Raw genomic sequence first — 23,559 nt, 5'->3', positions numbered from 1 at the left:
TAGAGAATTCGTACTGATGGTGTTGGTGGTCCATAGTTCGATCTGATCTATGGTATCGAAGGTATCGCTTTGACTTCAATTAACAGATTGTGAACAGCGATCTGATGCTCTCGGCATTTCTCGGCATTCCTCGGCATTTGCCTCCCACAAATCCACTTCAAACGAAATCCGTAGCAATGGCTAAATTGGGCTATATAAAAGTATTCGCTGTAGATCAACAAAGCACCGGATCTACGAGAGTATAAACTGTTCCGACTCTTAACTGCAGTTGCCAGAGGTCTTGGTTTGGTCTATAAGTAATGATTGAAAAGAAAGTACGGAGAGGCAAATGTAGTCTCGGAGACCTCCCAAAGCATCTATAGGTAGTTTTGGATGACCTTCTATCATTTATCATTGTCGGTTTTGTTCTTTTGCCATCCCATTCTCCTATTTTTGCAAATACCATTCACCATGTTTGCTATTCCCTTTTACATCATTGTCTTTTATTAAAAAATATTCATCAAATTTCCACCGTTGGTGATGACAAGTGAATCAATTCTCTGTGTCCTATATTGCGATCGTTCTAAATGCCACGCTCACATTAGCACGTAATACAAACCACCTGGCTCACGGCTACTGTCGCTAACTATTTCTTGTGTGTCTCTCTTTATGCAACCTATTCCTCTAACGTTTGAATGTCTGCTACCATCGGGATATGTTTAGAACCTTTAAAATCGATCACTACTTAGCTAACGTTTCGCTGTTCTAAGCTAGCTGCCTGTCGTACGATAAACCGGCAATAAAAAAACTACTTCCTTTGTTAATTAGCTAAAAATAGAAAACATCATAATACATTCAAAGGACGGATGCTACACGTACCACCTGTACCGGGAGTAAAAGGATTCGTTACAGATTGTCAAACGAAAAAAAAGATGGATGGAAAACAAGAAAATGATAATAAAATAAAATTAACTAGCACTTTTACACCTTGCACGGATGCGAGCGAATAGATAGGCGATCGCACCAGCCCACTTATTCCTAGTTCGTGAACGGCATTTCGGGATGGAAGACTTTGCCTTACGTGTGCTTCCCAGATCGGCCCTTGTCTTTCTTTCGCAGCAGCGACTGGCAGTTGAGTAGGAAGACGAACATGGTAAGCGCGAAAAATACGATACAGGTGAGCAGCAGTCCCAGAACGGTGGATGTGTACATGTCACTCGCATCTAGCACGTGGTCTCGGGGCAATAGTTGATGGTCGGCAAGTACGAAGGTACCGTTCGGTGGTGGGCACGGTTGCTGTACGATTATCTCTGTGTACTGAACCTGGAGAAGGGATAAGGTAAAGCTATGTTACTTGGGCAAAACGGTACGGTTGCTCTCCTGGACGTCACGCATACCTGTTTGTTTCGACACTGTTGCTGGCTGGTGATGCTCATCAACGTTTCCGCACTGTACTCGTTCTCGGTAAGCAATGGCGTTAGCCATTTCTGTGGTGTCACTAACTCCATCCATCGCAAGTAGTCGGGAACGTTCGCCACATGCACGACAAAGCCTCCAACGGCTGCCATCAGCATTAGGACGAGAGTGGTGACTATCGTGGCGGTGATACCACACGGGACCAGGTGGGCAATGAAGAGCACGATCGTTTGTATGGCCATTAGATAGAGCAGCATGTAACCTGTAGAAGAATTCGAAATAGCGCGGTAAGCATGGATGCATCACCAACAAAAGAGAGCAAAGGACAACTTACCCATATAAAGATAAATGCCAGTATCGTTGTTGGTTGTGTATGAGTACAGTCCGGCCATACTGTGCGCTGGGAGTAAGTACGCCAACCATATGCACAGGCTAGGCATAACGCTCAGTGTGCTTTGGATGATGATATACAGGAAGCGACCGTACAGGCCTAGCTTGAGGTCCTTCTCTGCATGTCGGCGATCCTCCTGTACATCTCGTATCTGAAGAATTAGCAATGGCCACAGGGCCACCATCATCATGCAATGGTGATAGCTGGAAGGAAAGGGGGGAACAGATTAGACTTGGAGCCTTTTACCTGTGGATCATCTCTGAAGCACATCACCTACCCAAGACGATCATTCAGATTTAGCTGCGGATCTGACGCTGGCACATCCCAGAAGATGCATCCGATAAATAGGGAAAGAACAGCTGCGAGAATCAACCGGCTGATCCAAGTGAGTAGCGATCCCGGCTGCTTGTACGTCATATATCTGTAAAATAATTACGGGACGGTTAAACTCACACCGCGATCAAATCACAAAACGCATCGTTACCTCTTGGCAAGTGCGTTGATTTGACTGAAAAATCCAGCACTACGCGTTGGCTCGGGTAGATTGGCCACAGGTGCCGCAAGCGGTGGTTCAGCATTCACGTGATCCCACGAGTTAGCGAGTGACTCGATGCGTGCCGATGACTCTAACAGTGCAGCCGCCGACAGATCGTCCAGTGTGACCAGATCCAGATAATAGTCGGCGGGATTCTTAAACGGTGGGCATGGATAACCGAGCTGTCCCATGTGTCGCGGCAGATCGGCTCTACTGCCTGAGTAAACGGTCCGTCCGCCAGATAGTAGCAGGACGCCGGAACACATCGACAAGATCTCGAATGTTGGTGGTTGTAGCGTCATGATTACGATCCGTCCGGCACTGCACCACTGGCGCAGATACTCCACGAGGAAGAACGTGTCGAAGATGTCCATGTTGATGGTGGTCTGATCGAGCAGTAAGATGGAAGCCTGCGTCAGCAGCTGACAGGCCACATTCAGTCTTTGCTTTTCCGAGTGTGTCAACCGGGACACGTTGGCCGAACGGACCGCCGTCAAACCGAGGTCCTCCACCAGAATATCGATGCGTTCCTTCAGATCGGCACGATCGTACGGACCACGCAGGGCAGCCGCAAACGAAAGCGTACTCTGGACGCTCATGCGTGGATCAAGCGGTGCCGCGTCCAGGGCAGGTACGTAACCACACAGCTGACGAAGGATGCGTTTGTTCACCTGCTGACCGTTTACCAGGATCTCCCCACCCATACGCTGCCGTACGCCAGCTAGCGCTTCTACCAAAGCCGTTCCTTCGCGTTGTGCTGTCGCCATAATGGCAAACAGATCACCCGCTTTCGCCTGCAGCGAAACACCACGCAAACCTGGTAGCACATCCAGACAGTGTACCTGTATGTTGGGATATACTAGCCCGGCCAGTGAATGCCGCCGGCTCTGGGTAGCGTATAGTGCATCTTCTGGGTAGAGACGCGTTTCACCGTAGGTTGGCGAATCGTCGTAGTCCCATTCCGCTAACAGGTCCGCTTCACTCTGTGAGCGCAGATTGTGATGTCGCAGGTTGGTGGCGTACGGGTTGTACACGTGTGTGCCGGCTATACTGGCCCGACTGTTGGCTTGCTTAAGGGCGGCTAGCGGTATGCCTTGGGCACGCGAACTTGGCCGCGATGTGTTTGTAGCGCCGATGGCTCGGAAATCGGACTCGCTGCGATATTTTCTGCGAAAGAAAGAGGAAAATTAGTGAGAGTCGGGTTAGGACATCGCAGGAAATGTACCACCACAACATACCTTAGATTAGCTGGCACACGACCACGGTTTGTTTCGTTGTCGCTACTGTCGTAGCCGGACGAGCCAGGACCCGGTCCGGTACTGTCTCGATATCCTCGGTTCACACGACCGCGACCGTTTGCCTTGGACGAGGCCCGACCCGGTCGCCCATTTGCCATCGGTTGGCCACCATTGGGAGGGAATACGCGCGGTAGGCCAAACTTGAGGTAGGTGTACATGTTGGAATTGATTGGATTCTGCTTCGGGCCATAGCGCGGATGGTTGAGGATGGCTGTGTCTCGCTGGTGGTACTGAGCGTTGTAGGGTTTTGGTGATTTGTCCGACGAGCCGAGCGCTGAATCGGCAAAGTCTGAGTTTAGGTTTTGTCTGGAAAAAGTGTGTAAATAGGCACAGTAATCTTATTGAAGAACCCATTTTTTTAAAGCTTAATAGTCACAGTTACAAGAATATTTCCAGACAACCTCACATAACCATTGTATGTGGCCCTAATTGCATTGCTACATTCCAACGCTACGGCCCTCCCATCCAACGCAATCCCTCGATTCGAACGCCGAAATTGCACAACCGTGTCCCTTCGTGTCTGTTGAGGCGGTACGGTACTCTACCCCATTCTTACCCTAACCAAGATGCCCGTAGGCTTTGTGGCATAGTTTTGTTTAGGCGTTGGTGTGTCTACCGAAGGTCACCGCAGTTGGGCCCGAACGCCCGAAGAAGTTGGCGCTGCTGGGGGAGGCAAAAATTCGCTTTCACAGGTCAAATTAGACTCGAGGCTTTGGGGTAGGTTACGTGCAGAGTCACTCCGTGCTAAAGGCGTAGTAATTCAAGGTTACAAGTGGCTTGGCGTTGGGTGGAATATACTAAAACAACCGACCCTTCCCTAAGTACCGTGAGACTGGCGCAATCGATCCAACTTGTAGCTGGGTGACAATCTAAGGGAGCTCTTTACGGTGTCAGTGTCGCCTTAAATGTAATAGAACTGCAGCCATACGCAACTTCGATCGACACAAGCGTTGCGAAAGGTTGGTTTGAAAACAAAAACAGATCATACGAACGATCATTTTCAACCGTAGGACAATCTCCGGCCTTTCTTTTCCCCCTAAAATCAAACACCAGCCATGCGTTGTTATAGTTGCTTATAGGTGGCGAAGAACGGTTTCGATCTCGAAGTGATCCAACCCAAGATCGACCAAAATCAGGTCAATCTAACCGCTCACGAATCGATTAGGCTTTGACTTCGTTGTGGTGCGTGTACACCACACCTACTAGCGCTACCCATTTTCCCGGCAGGCGTCGGTAGGAAAATGTGTAGCGTCATTGCGCTCGCTCGGATGGAGAAGCGAATTCGGTCCACGTGATTTGCGCAACTTGATTTCGGTCCGATCGGTGTTTGGAGTGCATTTCGTATCATGATCAGTTTTCTCGCTCGATTAAAATCTACAGGCTTGAGGATTGAATTTAAATTTTCTTTACTCAAACGCAACCACAATTATCACCAGAAGGTTTGTTATGTATCTTTAAATGTCAGAAACTGTGGAAAAATAAATTGAAAAATAAAATCAAATTCACAATACTCGTAGCTCACCTACTTCAACTATAATTACTCAATATCTTTGCACTAATAAAACAGATTTTATAGATCAAGTAAGTTATGTGTGATTCAATTAATTCCGGGCTAATGCGTATTGAATTTCGGTCTAGAATTTGGTACAGATTTGGTTTGGTGCTCCATTTCTTTTTCCACGCTTCATTCGTGCCAGAAATTGATTCTTCAAAATTTCTTACCGATAAATGGACCATGCGTGCAGATCATCCGTTGCCCCGGGCGGTAGTGTGCCGTGCATACCGTGTGGCATCGAGTACCGTCGATCTTCGCGCTGTTGTAGCTGCTGCTGCTGCTGCTGCTGCTGCTTGACCGTACTCATTTTGCGCAGTTCCATAACATGCAGGACCGTAGGAGTATCTAGAAAAGGGAAGAAGAGGCGCTTGTGTAAGTTAACCAATTTCATGTATGTTTATATGTGTCTTTAAGCATTAGGGATTAATTTTGAGAATTCTAATTCAAGAATGAAATCGTCGATCGTTTCATGTTTGTTTCTCAGGGTACGACATTCAGCCACCACTATGTGCGCGTAATGAGGGCTTCATCTCCGGTTCCGGTTGAGGTTCCCGTGGTGTTCCATCGGTACCACCCCAGCAGCCGGTAAGTTCCCGCCGCTTTTAATGATCCAACGCCCTTCCGGCCATTCAGTCGCTGGCTTCCAACTGCTGCCAAGCCGTAAGCAATATTAAAAACACCTCCAATCCATTAGAGACCGAATGGCGGACATTCCATTCGGTTGATTTCATCATGACACATTTCTTTGCCGGCCTGGGTAGCAATCGGACTTTATTTATCTTCGGCTTGGTGTGCGCTACAAAAGTGCACCGAGGATTCGGTTTAAATCTATTGCGCTTTTATTTCATCAATCGCTTATCAATAAATCATAACCGCGGTATGATGGAGTTATGAAATGAGACAAGCATCGTTTGCTCTGCCAGCTGGAAACAAAACCCCTCAACGTTCCTCACGTGCCAGCGCACCTAGAGCTGCAAGTTGCGCAATCCGTGGATCGGTTTGCTGTTGTCCACTCGGGGTATTTGCTTCACCCCGTAGATGGTTTGAAAGTGAAGCAAAACAGTTTCATCCCTTTCCATTCCTGCCCAGTCCTGGTGCTGGTGGATGCATTTTTACGATGCATTTCGTGCGCTGGGCTTGGGTGGTTATGCTTCAATCAGTAGCTCTAGCTGTCGATCCACGTGTCTAGCCGTTCGACAATGGACATGATGGCGTTGAGTGAAGTGACTTGATCTTATCTGGATGGTAGGAAGTAACATGCACGGTTTGAAAACTTTGCACCAACATGCAAAGAATTGTTGTGGTCTGTTGGACTTGGCAAGATGCAGCGCAGTGTAAGAAGCAAACACAATAGTACAATGTTTGCTGTCTTAAAACAGTCTTAATCCTAACCGTCTAACTCTCACACTACATCACTTTCTTTGCGAATGTAAGCGGACGGACGAACTTTCACCCAAGTTGGCAGATTGCCGGCACATTCTTCCTTTCTATTTTGTCGGAAAACTTGAAGAAATAGCTGTGATTAATCACAATGTTTCAACACGTTGTGGTGTTTTCTGGTGACTCTGGCGACAGAAGCGTTAAGGTCTTTATTCTATAAAATGTGATAATTTATTTGTCCCAAATAAATCCCTTGTTTGTAGATCGTCATCGCATGGGCATGTCACGCATTTGTCATTTAATACCAACAAGCCATCACGAAATTTCAGCTCAAACCCACAATGATCTTCACCGCTTCCTGCCGACAGACAGACGAGTGCTGCAGAGTGCTTGAGCTGTCAAATAAATGCACGCACGATGACTGTTGCTACTCGACAGTGCATTTCCGCCAATTCTGCAGGAATTCCTAGCTGACTAAACATCGGTGGTTTCCCATCCCAACAACACCACAACCTGACGCATCCCCATACCAAGCTGACCCTGGTGATGTGCGTCACGTACCGAAAAGCCACCTCAGAAGAAGACGGTTTGTAGCCGGTTTTTTTGAAGGCATCCGTTATCGTTGCACACGCTGCACAAGCTCGGATGAAGAAATTATGCCATTGCGTGGCCTCTCGCTGATGGGAGTGATGCGTTCGCATGTTACCCGGCCAAGGGGGGGGGGGGGGGGAGGAAATGCCACAATTTACACCGCCTCTTATCACGTACAGTTAGCGCAGCGTGTGCGGACCAATGTGGACGAAATTCCGTTAGTCCGTCATGTGGACTGGTATATACTGGCTGTGAACCTGCAGCAGCATCGGGATGAAGTAAAAGGGGGGAAAAAAAGAAGTTCCAACACGGAAGACAACATGCAGCGAAAACAGTCTGCCGTTAGAAGAATTTAAAAGGTCTCTTTTTTTTTGTAGCATCTTCACTGTGGCTCATTTGCATTGCTGCACCATTACTTTCGTAGCAGCTCGGGCTCAACACTGCCGACGGTTAGATGCAGCCCTCGTGAACGTATCGAACGGTTGTGAGTAGGTGATGATGATGATGATGATGATGGTTGTGTCCAGTATGTTCTTCTCTTCCTGTGTGCAGAACACAGCCCCACGTCCGTTAATTGTAGTTCGTTTACATTTTTCCACTCGGCAAAAGTGTTGCCAATTCTCTATGCAGCTTTCGATTTTCGAGAGTATAAGCGAGGGTGTTCCTGTGGATGAGGCTGTGCTTTGTTTTTGCTTATTGAAATACACTCACTTATAAGCCTTCCTCACTTTCATGATCAATGGATAGGGGAAGGGTTGCGGGTGTTACGGCGAGGAAAGGTAATTAGGTGGGAAAGTGTGTCTATTGTTTCACCAATCCGAGTGCGTCTTTTTTGCTACATGATGATGCATAAAGCTAGAGGGCAAGCATGCGAATGACGTTCGAACGGTCGTCCAGTGATGAGTTTGATGGAGTGTCCAGCTTACAATCCTTAACTATTGAAGGGGGCTGGGCGAAGATTTCCTATTCGTTTAGTATTGGACGGTTTTCTAACACAGCTGCTTTGAAATCTTAGTGCAAGAATATCAGCTGTTGATAGCAGATAGTTCTTTATTAGTTATTTACAGGGACCCGGACTGTAAAATGGAACACCAACTTGTAGAAACAGCAACTTTAACAACAGTTTTTTGCGTAAAAGCATGTCAAATGTGAATGATCCGGTGCAGTGATGTAAACAACGTATTGGATGACAATTTTTACTACTTTATCGGTTAAACAGGAGATCTTCAAACGATCGGCAGTTATTCCACAGCAAATTGCAAAACTAAACAGTCGAATTGCAGATCTCCTCCAAATGAATTCAATATCCCACTATGTATATGATTGCAAATTTCCACAAGAAGCATGCAGTATTCCACTTTTCATTCAAAAAATTTCAATTTCAATTTTTAGTTGGCAGATTTTGTCAATGTTCATTTGCGAAAATATAGACTTGCACGCCTGAATATATGCAAACGAACTTTTAAACTGTACGTCTCGTTGTGAGTTCAACTCGTAAGTAATGCATTGCGATTTTTAAAATAATTCCCATTTTCAAGAATGTGTTTCCATCAATCTTATGCCAACGGCACACAGGCAAGCAACTGTTCCACTTCCTTTTCCATACCCCCGTTTGCTTCGTCCGAGCGATTTGTCAGCCAACGATCGAGCCAACTGCGTCACACACAAAACACACCACACCGATCTCGTCCCGATTCCAGACGGTTGCCCGTTTGCTTCGGTCCGGTTTCGGGGTTGATAAACGGCGGGCAAACATCGCACCAACTAAAACCAACCAGGCCAGCCAACCAGCACCAGTTTCCTCGTGTCCATTGCTTGAGCGTGTAACACACATTTTTCTGCTGCCTCATCCACGTACCCCCGGTGGTTCGGGCTCACCTAACGCTAATTGTAAATCCGTACACGGGAACGGGCCACATCGCACCGGTTTTCCACATCCACATACCGGTTTTATATGATGATTGTTGCTGTTCTCGTCTGTTCCCTCCGTTCCCCCTTCGCCGGTCCTCACTCGGCACTGGCCGGAAGAAGCTGCAGTGGATGGGTTTTACGGATCGTTCCCGGATCACCCAGTTTTCCTTTTTTCGCGCAAAAGGGGTTTGCTGCATTTGCAAAGCACGGGATGGACTAGCAACGGCCCTGGCCTGCAGTTGCACCGTCTTGCGTTTTTTTTTCTCTCTCTTTTGTCCAGCAAGCATTATGCTTTCGGCAAACGATGGTTTTGCCTGAAATGAGCCGTTTGCTTGCTTTGTTTGGCGAGTTTCTATTTGCCAGCGCTTTATTCCTTCGTGAGTTAGAGTATTTTTAGCTTTTTGTTATTTATTTTTCAGTATCAAGAAGATTTTTGAACCTTATTTATCTTGAGAAGATGTATCACTTTATCGAAATCATCACATATCACTTTCGCACGGTCAAAATTTTGTCGAAAAAAAAAAATGTCGCGAATCCTTACGGCCCCATTCACCACTTGCCATGCGGCATCTCAAGTGAAAGTGTTACACACACACACACACGCAAATACAAACCACCCCGGATGTGTCCGGTCGGTCGGGTGTTCGATTTTGTTTATTTCGAAAACTTTCATCACAAATATTTCTTTCCCGTTCGCGGGTTCGGCGCATTGAACTTGGCAGTTGCGCAGTGTCATTCTGGTGCCGAAGCACACATTTGTCGCCCCTTGAGGGCATATGTACGCTGCCCAAGACGATATGTTTTGCGGTGTAGTGTTGAGGTCTTTGTGAATGGTTGTGTTGGGCGTTAACGCTGCCCTTGTGTGGACGAAGTTGCGGAGATCATGAGCGAAATTGATGGATTTTTGATGGGATGAAAGTTTGGTCGCTTGTTGGCTGCGGTGCTTTTTTTCGAGTTAAAATAAGGGGCAGGGGGAGGGGGGGAGGATAGATAAGTAGGAAGAAAGGTTGATTGAAGGTTAAGGCAAACACGGCATGGAAAGTATATTAATTATGGTTGGATTGCTAATTTGAAAGCGAATCGAGTTTCAACAAACGCCGCATCTAGACAGAGGTAGTTCCACTTTAAAGAGCCTCGTCTATATACAAACAAAGCTTTTGCTTGTTATTTAGTTTTAATTCTTTTAAATTACAGATTTGAGCTTTCTAAATATAATGCACATTAAAAACTATGATCACCGATTGAAGTGTTAAATTTCTATGATGTTTAAGTGGGAAAAAGAGATAATAAATCAACGCCGAATAATTTTCCTTCGAATATCTTTAAATACTGATCATTCCGTACCTCCACCTGCATCGAGGTGTTTATTAAATTCAAAAGGAAAATCACCAAACCACAAACGATCCATTCAAACGCTTCATTAGCAATTCATTAGCCATTCAAAACCTTAACCCTTGAAAGCGTTCAAGTTCAACCATTTTTTCTAATATTGCATTTCTCTCTCGCGTGCTCGCTGGTGCTTACTAGGCAGCTAGCAGCACCTGACCATGGTGAGGTCAACGCGAGTAAGCAAGCCCCAAAACTAGCCCCAAACGAACCACCAAGTCCGCCAACGGAATATTCGATTCCTCCAACCGATGTCAGCCGATGGCATCATGGGGCGGTTTTTCTCTTTCTTCTCCATTTCCAATCGATCGATCACCCATCGAAGCCGTTTACCGTGATTTTAACGGTGGTGTGCTTTTTTTTTCTTCACTCCTACTTGTAGATAAAGCTATGAAATAAATCTATTTTTTGGAATTTCCTCTTCACAGTGCAATGGTTTGAGGCGAGATATAGTTTTGAAGCCCTTTTTCCCGCGTATGGTACCTTACCGGGCTTAGTGAGAAGGGCAGTGGCCGATTGTAGCACCAGCCCGGGGAATAGCTTCAGCTGTTTCCGCACAGGAGATGAGTCGCGGACCATCTAACGGATTGACCGGCTTAATTTCATCGGCTTGTTTGCTAGCCGGGGCCGGCCGGGGTGTTTTAAAAGACGGCCAACGATCGGAAGGTGAGATTCAGCTGTTTGTGCTGCACTGCAATCATTATTTCTCGTCTCGTTTTTGGTACGGAAAACCGGGAACGCAACCACAAAACCGCTCGTTAGCAGTACGGCCAGCCTGCTGAGAAGAAGGTGTTGATTATTTTAAAATCCAGTATGACCTACTAACCAAAGTCGAGATGATTTTCCACCGCAAACCCCAGGCGGAAGGCGTGATCTGATTGACCTGGATGTTTGGGCGTTTAGAGGCCTTTTCGTTAAATCAAGTACTTCAAAAGAAAGTAGCTACGGCAAGAGTAACAAGCCTCGTAGGGTGCTGATTTAGGAGAGGTGTGCGATAACTGGCTCGACTATTTAAATTACATCATCGTGTATATAATGGCCGGAACGAACGCGCACGTGTTGCAGCCAGAGTTTAGCTCACAAGAAAGCCCTTTTATCTCCTCGATGATATGTAAGTAAGAAATTTTCTATCGCAGCAAAACGGTAACCAAATGTGTGGGCATTAATCATGGAAGTCGTTTCGCTTGCTCCGACGCGTGTGTCATAACAAAACCGGGCGACACTTTTCCAATCTCGTCGCGGTATGGTAATCGCACTGCGAAAAGGTGAGAAAAAATAACACCATAAAAAGGAAGCCAATTAGTCACAGATACGTCGTAACGTCCGCTTTTTGTGCCGCGGTCACACTATCGTAGACGCGTAGCACGCTGCAGCGTTGTAATAGCGAGACCAAATTTGAAATGGTCCATCGTTTTACACGCTTTTGCATCATCTTCAAAGATTTGTGCCAAACTCCCGAAAGGAAACGAACCCCAGGGTGGTTGGTAAGTCGTGGCCCCATTCGAGTTTTGTACTCAAAAAGGGCTTAAATTGTCACTCTGCAGCGAAGTTGCGCACAATGAGGCAACTTCCTGTCCGACCCACTGCTTTTCTATCCGTAACAAATCATCAATCGTCCGACTGTCCATGACCAGTCTCGAGCCATTCTGATCCGAGTGAATCTTGACCCCAAAAGTAGGAAAAAAATGCCGATATAAAGCGGCACCAGGTCTCCCAAGCGCATCGCAAGTTCGATGCTAAATGCATGCCGCGAACCGTACGAAAGACTTCAACGCTAAGCGACGAACGCACCGGTTCGTGACGTTGGACGCCCATTTTTTCATTTTTTTTTTTCTTCCGAAGGGCTTCACCCAGCCCTGTGAACCTTCTAATCAATTCGCGAGGTACCGCGGTACTGTGCTTTGGGACGGGCAGCTTATTGCCTGCGCCCGGTGAGAGCCGCGCGAGGAATCAAAATTGCATTTCAAAACAATGGCGCTCGGGTGTAAACGAAACACACCACGACGAGGCGATAGTGATACTAATGAATGTACGGATGAGATACGGGTTCGCTTCAAATTGAACTACGCTAAGCTGCCTAAAAATCTTAAAATGGCAATAAAACTCAACACTGAACTGATCTCAATCAGTTAAACACTCTGTCGTTGTGTGGGAGTAAAAGCGCGATGAGTAATAAAGTGCGATCACCACGATCACTGTGCTGGGAAGTGCTGGAAAAAGAGTGAGAGTGGTGACAAATCTGGAGCATGAGAATTCGTCTTCCATGCCTACCTACAATACCTACTGCACCATAAAACCATAGAAGGGAAAGTTCGTGAGATAAGTCGGGTCGAGTCGAGCATAAACCACCATTTTTTGTTTTCGGGGGTGAAAATGATAACGCACTCAGCAAGACACCAAGCCAGGGTGAGCAATTAGCTTAAATAAAGATACTTTACAAGCGGTGGGTGTGAGCGTGCGTGCGTAATTAGAAGTCGCTTGAGAGCAAAGCCTTGGCATGCAGTTAAACGAAAATGGGCGACAAACTATGGCTTAATCATATCAGTCAAACAAAGGCTATGAACGGTTTCCACCTGCCGGCAAAAGGGCGTTAATGTGTTGCTGATTTTATGATGCACTGTGCTGGAAATGTTGGAAAATGAAAGCTTACTAATTTGGTGATTTAAGCACATTAAAGCTTTCCTTTGGAGAAATCAGTGTTTTAATTATTTGAAATTGATAGAAAAGGTTTCTTCGTTGCGTTACTGGTTGTTTGCATCAGAAGGTTTAACTCGACTTTAACAGCACCTACTAAGCATGAAAATGTTTAACCTTCCATTCTATAAACGTCTGCTTTACATTAGGTAATATGCATGAGTTTACTGCAAAACACAAAGGACCATAAATTAAATTCTAAACCACCACCTAACCTTGGGGCCGTTTCGTATAAACAATAGTTCGCCCGAATATAACACAACCCGGAATGCACTTGCTGCAGCAGCTGGCCAACAAAGGCAAGGTTTTTTTTTTCATTCTATCTATCTACTTCCTGTACCACCTGGGCGTGTGTTTGTATATGAATGTCGGACGTTTCAGGCACTTTTTTGTCTGCATCCCAGTCGATTTATTAAAACTTTTCGATTATTCACATCAACCCATTCCCATTTATATCTTTCTGGGATCGGTTCGTGGTACAGTTTTGAATTGTTTTGTGTGTAAAAGGCTTTCATTGGCCAATCGAACCAATCGAATCAGAAAAAAAAATACATCAACCACACCCGTTTGGCATAAAGTCACAAAAGAGTAACCTTTTTCCCGATGCGCACAAAATGCGCCCTCTCTCTTTCTCTCTCTCTCGAGATAAATGTCAAACAAATACTTAAAACCGGGGCTCGGTTTACCATCCGTCGCGTTTCATTAAGCCGTCGCTGCCTTGAAACGGGGATAAGTAAATGATCACTGCTTGGCTCGGCTGTTTTCAAATTTATTCTTTATTTAACAACCGTTCAGTGGGTTGTCAACGCGAACCATTTTTACGACCAAGCCAACAAGCCGCCGCGCTAGGCCGCTTTGTTTATTTTCAATTAAATCTCATCGCGACCGTGCATAATTTAGCACGCCACTGCAAGCGTCCCTTATAGGGCACCAATCCACTCTAGACCTGCAATTAAGGTTACAAACTAAAGGCAAACAAATTATAATGCACCGACGCACTTTACTCGCGGTGTTTTTTTTTTTTTCTGCTCGAGACAATTCCTGCGAGGATGGCAGAATTCACAGGAATAATGATGAGCTTCCGGTCGTGTAGGAGGAGGAGGTTTAAGTTTAGGAAATAAACTAACCGCACTAATCGAAGAAGGTTCCGTTGCCGCTTTCTGCTTTGTGCCAAGGCGAGGTCCTTGAAGGATGGGAATAGAAATAAATGACAGTTCCGGTTGGAATGAAGGAAGTTCTTCAACGGAAGCAATTCTGTAACGTAAAATGAGTGTGATGAATTTGTGTGACAATATAAAATGTTTACTGCTGAATAGTATTCGTTCAAATGTCACGTCTACCACATGAGACCGAAAAAAAACTAAATTATGGAAGAAAAAGCCAACCAAGATTTCAACGTAACCTTCTAAACGCTTGTCAACAGTATGCTAGTATAATCATTTTACGGGTTTTCTAATGCTCTAATGTGTGATAATCGTCACCGTACAATATAGCCAGAAAATGCACGCTTTTTGCCTTCAATTTCGCTGTTTGTTTAATCCCATTTAACCGTTGATAATTTAACTGGTGTGCGGCACAAATAAAATTGCTTCATCAATCAACCAAGAACTGTCAAACGAATCTACTAAGCCATCAGCAAATGTCAAAGTGAAGTCTGGTAAAATGTATGATGCGTCGGAGTTGCGTTGCAACATGCACTTGAACTACTCCTTCTCCAAATGGCATCCGCATCGATGTGCGATGACAAACTGCAAAACTAGTCCCACTGGATGGGCAACCAGTTTCACCTATCGGACCCTCAAAAGGAATGCAGTTTTCGGACGAAAACAGCACGGCTGCTCGTCTCCAACGATGCACGAAGAACGGTGCAACACTGGCTGCACTTATGCAACAACGCACCAGTGATATCACCGTTAGGTTTGATAATCTAAATGCTTCTCTCCTCCCATGGTACCGGTTCACCGAGAAAAAAAAAACCGATTGCCCAGAGTCTCTTTGGTAACCGGTCAAATTCAACACCTTTGCTTGCAGCTTCTACCGATGCTGTCAAAATGCTGTCAAACGTGCTTTTTTGTTTGGTTGGTATTTCTTTTTCGAGTCTAGCTGTGGTGTGGTGTTAGCTTGTTTCAGTTTAGGAGAGTCAAAGCACACCCACACCTCGGCCGTTCCACGCGGGTAGCTTTTACGACCTTGAGAAGTGTTTTAGTGCATCGGGTGTGCAGTGTTGTGGCGCATTTCAATTGCCTTCAATTCGATACGAATGATACCTTATGTCATGTTTGCACACCTGTTTCACTTTTTTCTTCCACCTTCAATCGATTTGCTTTGGAGATTGACCAAAAATCGGGTTAAAACGGTGTCATTTTTTTGTGTGTGTATTACACACCATCCACTGACAGGCTTTCGATCCTTCAAGCCGGTGTTATAAATTTGCATAGTACGCACTGAAGCTTCATCCAGCTAAACCCAACGGTACATCTTGTGTATGCACTTCTGCCTATCACAAGCCAGTTAGCCTACTTCGCGTACGATCGTTTATCATCGGCGATATCGCAACAGCCACAACAACAAAAAATCCTATCGTTTACTTCGATACTCTAAGCCATTGTTTTTGCCCGTTCAACGTTAGCATTTACATTCCCACGCAATTTATCTTCGTCCAGTGCGCCTTGGCATTCACCGTTCAAACACCATTGCTATAAAAAGGCCCTCTTTACTGCAAGCTGCAATGCAAAACGTTTGGCTCGGTATACTACCATCACAACAACTACTACTACTACTACTGCTACGGCCCATTAAGCGTTGATCGTTTTTGGCATTAAATAAAAAAACCGCAAACAACAAACTTCATTTAATGAGTGAAACCCTAATGTCTATGGGTCTTGAATTTTTGTTTTTGCTACTTTTCTTTGCATAAAACTTTCATGACTATTTTGCTAAGTGGAGATGATGGATAAATATTTTGATTTTGTATTTAAGTCTCCCCTCCTCTCCACCATTTTGTTTACTAGAAAGGAAGGAATTTCTATCATGACACAACGAGAAACACCGGTAGCGCGGTATGACCAACAGCAGCAGCAGCAGCAGCAACAGCAACAGCATCAATCTTCGGCATGAGTACCGAATTGGGGGCAAAAGCAGGAACCCATTAAAGTAAAAGTCTTCTCATTTGGAGTGGCTTCTCTTCTTGGTGGTGGTTTTTTTTTTGGTTTTTGGTAGTGTCTCAATCGGCACTCCAAGAAAAAAAAAAGACCAAACCGTTGGGATCGGAATCCGTCCAGGTGATCCTCCGAGCGTATGAAGTACAAGACAAATTAGCTCGAACGATCGGAGAACCACAACCCTGGGAGGTGTAGTCATGAACGTGGGGACGTCGCTTCAATCGTGCTTCGATGCTTTCGAGCACCGTTCGGGACAGTGATTCGAAATCAGACAGCAACTGGGACCACTAGACGGGGAAACCAAACGCACGAGGGAGAGAGGGAGAACACAGCAAGTCGGCCAAACGGCTGACTGTGATTTCCAAGTAAATTACCGGTTGTTTGTGTCCAGGGTTGAGCAAGCTTAGCTTCAAGTCCAGAGAGCGAGCGGCCGCATTAGCCGAGTGACGTCTAAATAATTCCCCCGGTGCTCCAGATGGTATATACTTTTCGGAATCATGCGGCCCGCGTTGGTGGCTTACTTGAATGGCCAAGCAGTAAAACTGCTGACGTGTGACGTGTCACCATGTGGCGCCATACTCGTGCAAGCCAAAAGTAGTCGACAGATGTTTTCAACATTGGATCGAGATTGGTTCCATCCTCCGAGTGAAGCTTTTTTTTCTGCATGAGTCATCTCCATACGCTTGACCGCTGTTCGCAACCATTCTTCACGAGTTCTGGTAAACTCTACCCAATCACGTTTTATGCCACCATCGTGGCTCTCTTCTGGAAGCGTTATGGACGTAAGCTAACCAAATGTAACTGTAAACACCTGGAGCGTCACATCAGAACAAACGTACTGGCTGGTGATACGCTCAGGCAGAACCAAGGTTCGAGCTTGTGGTTAGAAGCGTTTAGACGACGTGAGTTGGCGTATACTTAGTGGCCGTTAATGGACATTTAACCAAAGCAAACCAGAGAAGTTCTACGTAGGAAGCGAATGTCGTTTTAAGTTTAAAACTTATAACAACAATATTTTTATATTTTTCTACCCATTTCACAAAAATTTCACCTATTCTGTAACGCAGAAGCATGGTGTACAAGTATATCGACAGCAAAAGCATGGCTTCGCTTGCCTTACAAAGCAATGACACATCTCCGCTTGCCGTAAATAGAGGCGCCCTTCTTTGTGCGTCAGTTCTTTCAGCTGGCAGCAGGCCATACTTGCCACTCTTGTCGCCACAGCAGGCTGTTAGGCTCTAGCGAACGTTACCTCACACTAGCCTACGACCAACGCCAGAAGGAAATGGCATGGAAAAACGTTCCCCATTTTCCCGGACAACTTCGTGCTAACTTTCAACACTTCGCACATACACACACACACACACATACATTCAGGTTCTCTACAGCTCCGTAGCGAAATGGATGGAACGAAACGGACACCAGAACGTGCACCGTACCATGCTTGCGTAAACCCAACGCAGCAAACGGACAGCAGAAGCGTTTTGGAAGTTCTACGGACAGTGTTGGCTTGGATGTGGTTTCAGATGGTGATGGAAGAAGGTCCACAAAGCGGGAAAAACGGGGAAAAAGTCGCTGAACTTTTTGCTGGGCGCGATAAGAAACAGGGTTGGCGGAATAGAAGTAATAACAACACTCAAAGAGCATAGAGTGAAGCAAGAAAATGCCACTCTAGGCTCCATACGCTCCGGAAAGGTACCGCCGCGTGTGTCGATTGTTGCTTAGCTAGTAACAGCTTTGCATGCTGTATTTGAATGTGCAATTTGAATTTCTTGTCTTCCCTATCCCATGTACGGTATGAAGCGGGCCGACAGCTGTCAAAATTGTCAAACCACAGCCAGCCGTAAAAAGAACCGCGTGGCCACCAGGGCCATCGTCAGCTTGAACCCTGGGGATATGGCATGCGATCGCATTCGAGGTATTCGGAGACGAGTGTAGGGATGCTGCGTCGCTGGGACAACGTGTCAGGTTCAAGTTCGAGCATCAATTCAAGCGTCGAGAACGAAGCAAAAAAAAAGCACATTGATTCTCTTTATGGAGTAAGCGAGTCTAGCTCCAACCTCCAATACTTACATAGTCACGCACACACATCTCGAGCTCTTTTTCATCTCTCACAAGTTCCCTACGTACGCCCACCCATCTCACATTAAATAGCAGCTTTCGTAACCTTGGGTTGGGTTTGATTCGGTTGGCAAACTACCAACCAACACTGTCTTAAAGAACGCCGCACCACGGAGCCGGTCGGGACGATCATCGCATCGCGGTGCTAAGCGGTGCTGCATGATGTGTTTCGCGGGCTCACGTGAACGTCTTCGGCGGTGGCCGTCTTTATGCTCGCGTCGTAAGATTCGCTCACGTTGCGGGTGTGGCTGTGTGTGCCATTGACCTTTTCCCCGTGCCGGTGGCGTCTTTGGCTTTGGGTTGGATGTTTTTTTTTCTCTCCCTTTTTTACTGTTGCTTCAACTACACAAGATTCTTGCCCTCCGCTTCGGCACTGTGTTCTTGAAGGTAGTGTGATTGTTTTTCTACTGTCAGTTAAATTTTCTAGTACATTCGCAAAGAATTTATTAAAAAAGGATAATTTATGGTATTTGAATTTTTGTAATTTAAACAATTATTTTCATGGAGGTAAGAGCTTGCATCAAATAAATCGCAATTTGTATTAAACAGCTCTGAATAACTTCTAAATGTACAACAGGAAGCTTAAACAAGTTTCCTCTCCTGCCACGTCATTTAAATCATTCGATACTCACACTTAACAATCAATCGCAAGCGATCACTTCAAGCGCTAACGTTTCAACTAATTGTGAGAGATCGTTTGTTTTTTTTTTTTTGCATTTAAGAAAAATCACTTCTTTCATGCTCTTCTTCCTCAGCCTCCATTTCCCCCCATGCCGATTTGTCCGTTTCCGTGGCTTGTTATGTCTTTATTCTAATTCTACCTTTCTCCTAGCGGTCTACGGTGCTTTGCAAGTGTGTTTAAGCATCATTACTGGGATGGGATTTAAAGCTTCCTAACCGGGAGAACAAGAAGAATGTAACTGTAAGCAGCATCAGCAACTCATCATCCCGAACGAAACGAGCACCCCTATCAAAATTAGCCTAAAATGTACTGTAATGTACGCTTTGTATGTGTGTGTGAATCTGTGGGAGAATTTTGGCACTTTGAAGGATAAGATGTTCTTAACGTGAAGTGCATAAAATACGACAGCTGATAAACGTTCAATTATACGATCGTTTTGCTCTCCCACCTTTCCCACCGGCTGTGGAATGGGGAATGGAATCCCTTTTTTAGCTCTAAAGATAAATATTATTATCAAATTAAAGAGAAACACTTAAACAAGCCCTTCTCACAGTACGATCACATCACTAGAACGGTGCTTCCCGCTTAAGTGGATACGTGGGGCCGCGTGCAGTATTTTCGGTGTAAGTTATGGGAGAAATCTTCAACGAAGAGCATTCGCATGCGGTGCATTCAACTTCCCAGCTTTGCATACCACACAACCCGAGCACGGGAAATCGATTTATTTTCGGACCCGAGTATCGTGTCTAAAATGCTGGGGGAGATTTATTCCCGCGAACCGGTTCCCTCTTTGGGTTGGGCCACACCGCCTTCGCATCGTCTGCGCGCTTTTCGGCGTATCCCATTCCCAAGGGTTCGCCGACAACGACAAACGGCGTCCGACGACGATGAGGACGGATTGCGTAGGGAAAGTTGAGTGACCGGTCGAGTTGATCACACAGCCGCCACGGTATTGGAGATGTGAAGAAGCTGTTGCTGCTGCTGCTGCTGCTTCATCCGAGAAGCTTGGAGCAGATTTTATGCATTCCCAACTTTCAACGCGTGGATTGCCAGGTGGATCGGTGAAGCATAAATACAACCACTTGTCCTATGCAAATAAACAACACACATGTCAGACACGCGGTCGCGGTCAACATATGTCGAAAGTGAAAGAAAGTTTTTTTTAATGCTCTGTGGTGTGTTGTTTATCGCTTTCGTGACATTTGTTTATTTTGCTCCGATTTGCCCTCCCTGGAGCAGTGTTTCGATTTTCGGGTGGTTCGTTGTTTCCTGTCGCACAAGTCATTCGTATTTGTCACCGGTTGACAAATGAGCTTGCAGAGGGAAAGCTTTTCATCCTGCTGGTGAGCGTGTTGAAAGGGAACGAATTGATTTTTAGCCTTAAACTAACCTTCGCCTGGCTTATTGGGCACAAGTCTAAAATGAATTCAAATAAGCAAAATTCACTGAGCGGAAGGTTAGGTGAGACACGTGAAGAACCAGAAGCTTAAAGCCGAAAGCCAACAATTAGCAATTTCTTGGTGATGGAGCTTCGGAACCGGAACTCGGCCGGTTGACGCCCAACCGGGTTGGTGTCTCATACTGTTAAGAGTATTCTGTAAGTAACGCTTTTACATCACGCATCACACACGGGTGTCCAATTTGATTCGCTCAACGGCTACAGACGAGCCCTTTCCATAGCCCGTTGTTAACCATGTAAGAAATTAGTATCGTCATTTTTTCCTCCCTAATTTCTTAACTTCAATTTCAAATCTTTTTCAACCACGAAAAAAAAAAACGTTTCAATGTATATCTGACTGAAGACAAAGACAGCTGACCAGCGGGCAGCAGCGTGTGTAGTGCTGAAGGTAGGGTTAGTTTAATTCGTGATGGATGATGTTACACGACGGGTTTCAATTGTAGAAATTGTTGCTGGAAAGGAAATGAAAGACTGACAGACATGTACGGTTGCAGTGATACGGATCACGAGTTTGTAAAAGTCTTCACGCGTCAGGTGTACCAGGGCAAAAAAGAAGCTCGTTCTGATGTAACAGAAAGCACTGATGATGGCACCGATCGTATCACAATCGTGTTAACTGTATCACGGTCAGAAATAAGGTCAGATACTGTTGCCGGCGATTGCAATTGATTCGTTGTGCCGTAAAGCAGATCCACCTATAATTGGGGGAATTTTTTTTTAATAAAAGACGGAATTAAGATTGTTTTAATTATGTAATTAAGGAAATTTCTCTCGGAAACAAAATATTCGACTACTGTTTAGTTGAGATAAATCGGTTACATAAAAAAATATATAAATTTGAGTAAATTATCACCCTCCTAATGCAGCATTATACTCATTCTCTTAATTTTCATAATTTTTTTATTTTAACTTATTCATCCCGCCTTTACATCTTCCTGATAAATAAAAGTATCGTTTTATATTTAATTTCTTATCGTACATGCACCTTCCTACCGAGATTGTACGAGAACAACCTCCACAAAAACTCACCGGTACCGTTGACCAACTTTCTTTTGATAGCGGTTGCTGCCTGCGTTGCCCGAAGAAGAAGTGCCCGAAATCTTCACCCAAATTTGAGGTCAAAGTTTTCCCCCATCTGCTTAAATCTCATGATCATCATCAGCAGCATCACCGGCTGTGGCCACTTGCTATAAAATCTTTTCCCCATTCGACACGAAGCCACATCGGCCGCCATTATTGCTATCGGCGTACTATGCTGTCGCTTCGCTTACGGCGCGCGGAACGTCCTCGAAACAGGTTCAATTGGTTTGCCCCAGGCCACGAAGCGAATGAAAAGCCGGTACACGCAAAGCGTCCATTCCGCGAGCTGACATCCATTTATCATCCACGTCGTGGACAACGACGCCGGCCGGCCGGGAACTGTTTGCCCCAACACCGGTGAATTCCTTCCCGATGCAATATATTAGTATAAAACGAGCATAAGCGCCTTTCTATCTTAGCGACTTGTGTGAGTCTAATGTAAAAGGGGGTTCGTCGCTTTCTCACTTGTCGAAGTTTTTCGTTTGCTGCTACCACGTGTGGCAAAGAACAATCGAATGCGCTTGCTTTGTGCTGCATGCACGAAAGCAATCTCGTGCATCAACCTGCATACCTGCATGCCACTGACACCGTGGCATGCCGTGTTTTATGCGACGACATCCATCGTCAGACAACAGAAAGTGTCTTCATCATGTTGCTTCCGTCAAGTGGGGTTTTGGGGTGAAGCGGAGAAGTGGTATGAATGTGGGAGGACTTCTCCCTTTATTACGCTTTTTTGTTGTTGTTGTTGTTGTTGCTGAAGTTGCTGTTGTTTCGGAGGGGAAAGTTTCACTCTCTTTCGCCTAGCGAATGTGAGCGTTTCACTTTCGAACCGTGGACGAAGACGGAAGATACAAGTGCGCCGTTTTTTTGCGCTCCACCGACGCAAAGGGATCAAAGGGATGGTGGAGGTAGAGTTTTATGGAAAAATGGCATCGTTGTGGCACGAGAGGAAAAAAAAAAGACAACAACCATAAACACACACACATACATACTGAGTTTATAAGCCATAAAAGCTAACCTCACAAAGCAGCCAGACGACAGCCACGATCGATTGTATTGTTTTTCGATAAGCTAGCTCCATGGCCTGTATTCGTGTAGGAAATTACCTTCCGAGCCATCCGAGGTGGAAAAGAAGAAAGTAACCATACTGACTCCTTTCTTCTGCTCCCCTCTTTATGCCGACCCCACCACTATCGATCGATATGAGAAGAGTTGCTAGAGAAGAAAAATGATCCGGCGACGGTTGCTAATTGCTTTTGGCATTCCTTCGGTAGAGACTCCCCATTGCTGCACCACGCGGGTCGTGTGATGTGCTTTAAGACGTAGAAAGGGCGTAAATTTGAAGGGTGAAAAGACATTAATGTATTTTAATCGACCGATCGGATTGTGCGGCCATGGAAACCCACCTAGAATGTGTTCCAGTCGGAAAGCGGCCGAGCCGCGATAGCTGGTAGGGTTTCGAATAGTCATCTAAGAAAATAGTCAGACAGGTCGTTGACCCTTACTCACGTTACCGTTAAAGGGCTGTTCGCAGCGGTATGCTAATGGGGTGGATAATGGAGACGAACGTTTGTGTGGACAGTTTTCGATTGGACTTTGTTGGATAAGAAAACGAAGGTAAGAGCGAATAAAAAATGGATTTTAATATTACAAGGTTTCGAGCAATACGACCTTTCGGAACAAAAAAAAAAAAACATGAATGTGTACAATCGAACGTTCATCGTAAAGCGCCTGAATGTATGCACGAGCTATCATATTGTCACCGTAAGAGAGAGGCGAAAAAAGTCTCAGAGATTCAATGCCGAAACGAAAATAAAAATTATCACCCTAAATCAGTAATTAGGCATGGATTATCGTAATATATTATTAGGTTGAATCGTTTTATTTAGAATTTTAGCTGTAAAATTGGCTCCACACTCT

The 23,559-nt window shown here is 45.4% G+C and overlaps 4 protein-coding genes across 7 annotated transcripts in view; 1 reads left to right on the top strand and 3 right to left on the bottom strand.

The window, feature by feature from the left end:
• LOC126558132 (E3 ubiquitin-protein ligase RING1) overlaps window positions 1–23,559 on the bottom strand; it is a 470,233-nt gene that overhangs the window by 204,426 nt on the left and 242,248 nt on the right. The window lies entirely within an intron of this gene.
• Window positions 1–23,559, bottom strand: part of LOC126559169 (MOB kinase activator-like 1) — a 284,421-nt gene that overhangs the window by 113,741 nt on the left and 147,121 nt on the right. The window lies entirely within an intron of this gene.
• The window catches only part of LOC126557706 (nucleolar protein 56), a 357,328-nt gene that overhangs the window by 192,760 nt on the left and 141,009 nt on the right, over window positions 1–23,559 (top strand). The window lies entirely within an intron of this gene.
• Window positions 1,038–5,502, bottom strand: LOC126557036 (ATP-binding cassette sub-family G member 8). Its single transcript, XM_050212676.1, has 7 exons — window positions 5,342–5,502; window positions 3,560–3,925; window positions 2,271–3,488; window positions 2,064–2,207; window positions 1,730–1,989; window positions 1,377–1,657; window positions 1,038–1,302 (listed from the first exon to the last, which is right to left on the bottom strand). Exons 1-7 carry the CDS (start codon window positions 5,494–5,496, stop codon window positions 1,057–1,059), a joined length of 2,670 nt encoding a protein of 889 aa, XP_050068633.1. The 5' UTR covers window positions 5,497–5,502; the 3' UTR covers window positions 1,038–1,056.

Source organism: Anopheles maculipalpis, chromosome 2RL (genome assembly GCF_943734695.1).
Source record: "Anopheles maculipalpis chromosome 2RL, idAnoMacuDA_375_x, whole genome shotgun sequence".
NCBI lineage: Eukaryota > Metazoa > Arthropoda > Insecta > Diptera > Culicidae > Anopheles > Anopheles maculipalpis.
The sequence above is the reverse complement of the archived record's forward strand: the minus strand, read 5'-3'. Positions and strand labels throughout refer to the sequence as shown.

Bases quoted from the DNA above. Each gene is read 5' to 3' on its own strand.
- LOC126557036 (XM_050212676.1), bottom strand. From the start codon at position 5,496: ATGGAACTGCGCAAAATGAGTACGGTCAAGCAGCAGCAGCAGCAGCAG. The intron at 2,208-2,270 runs GTAACGATGCGT...ATTATTTTACAG, and splicing joins ATCAACGCACTTGCCAAGAG to ATATATGACGTACAAGCAGC. The intron at 1,303-1,376 runs GTATGCGTGACG...TCCCTTCTCCAG, and splicing joins AACAGTGTCGAAACAAACAG to GTTCAGTACACAGAGATAAT.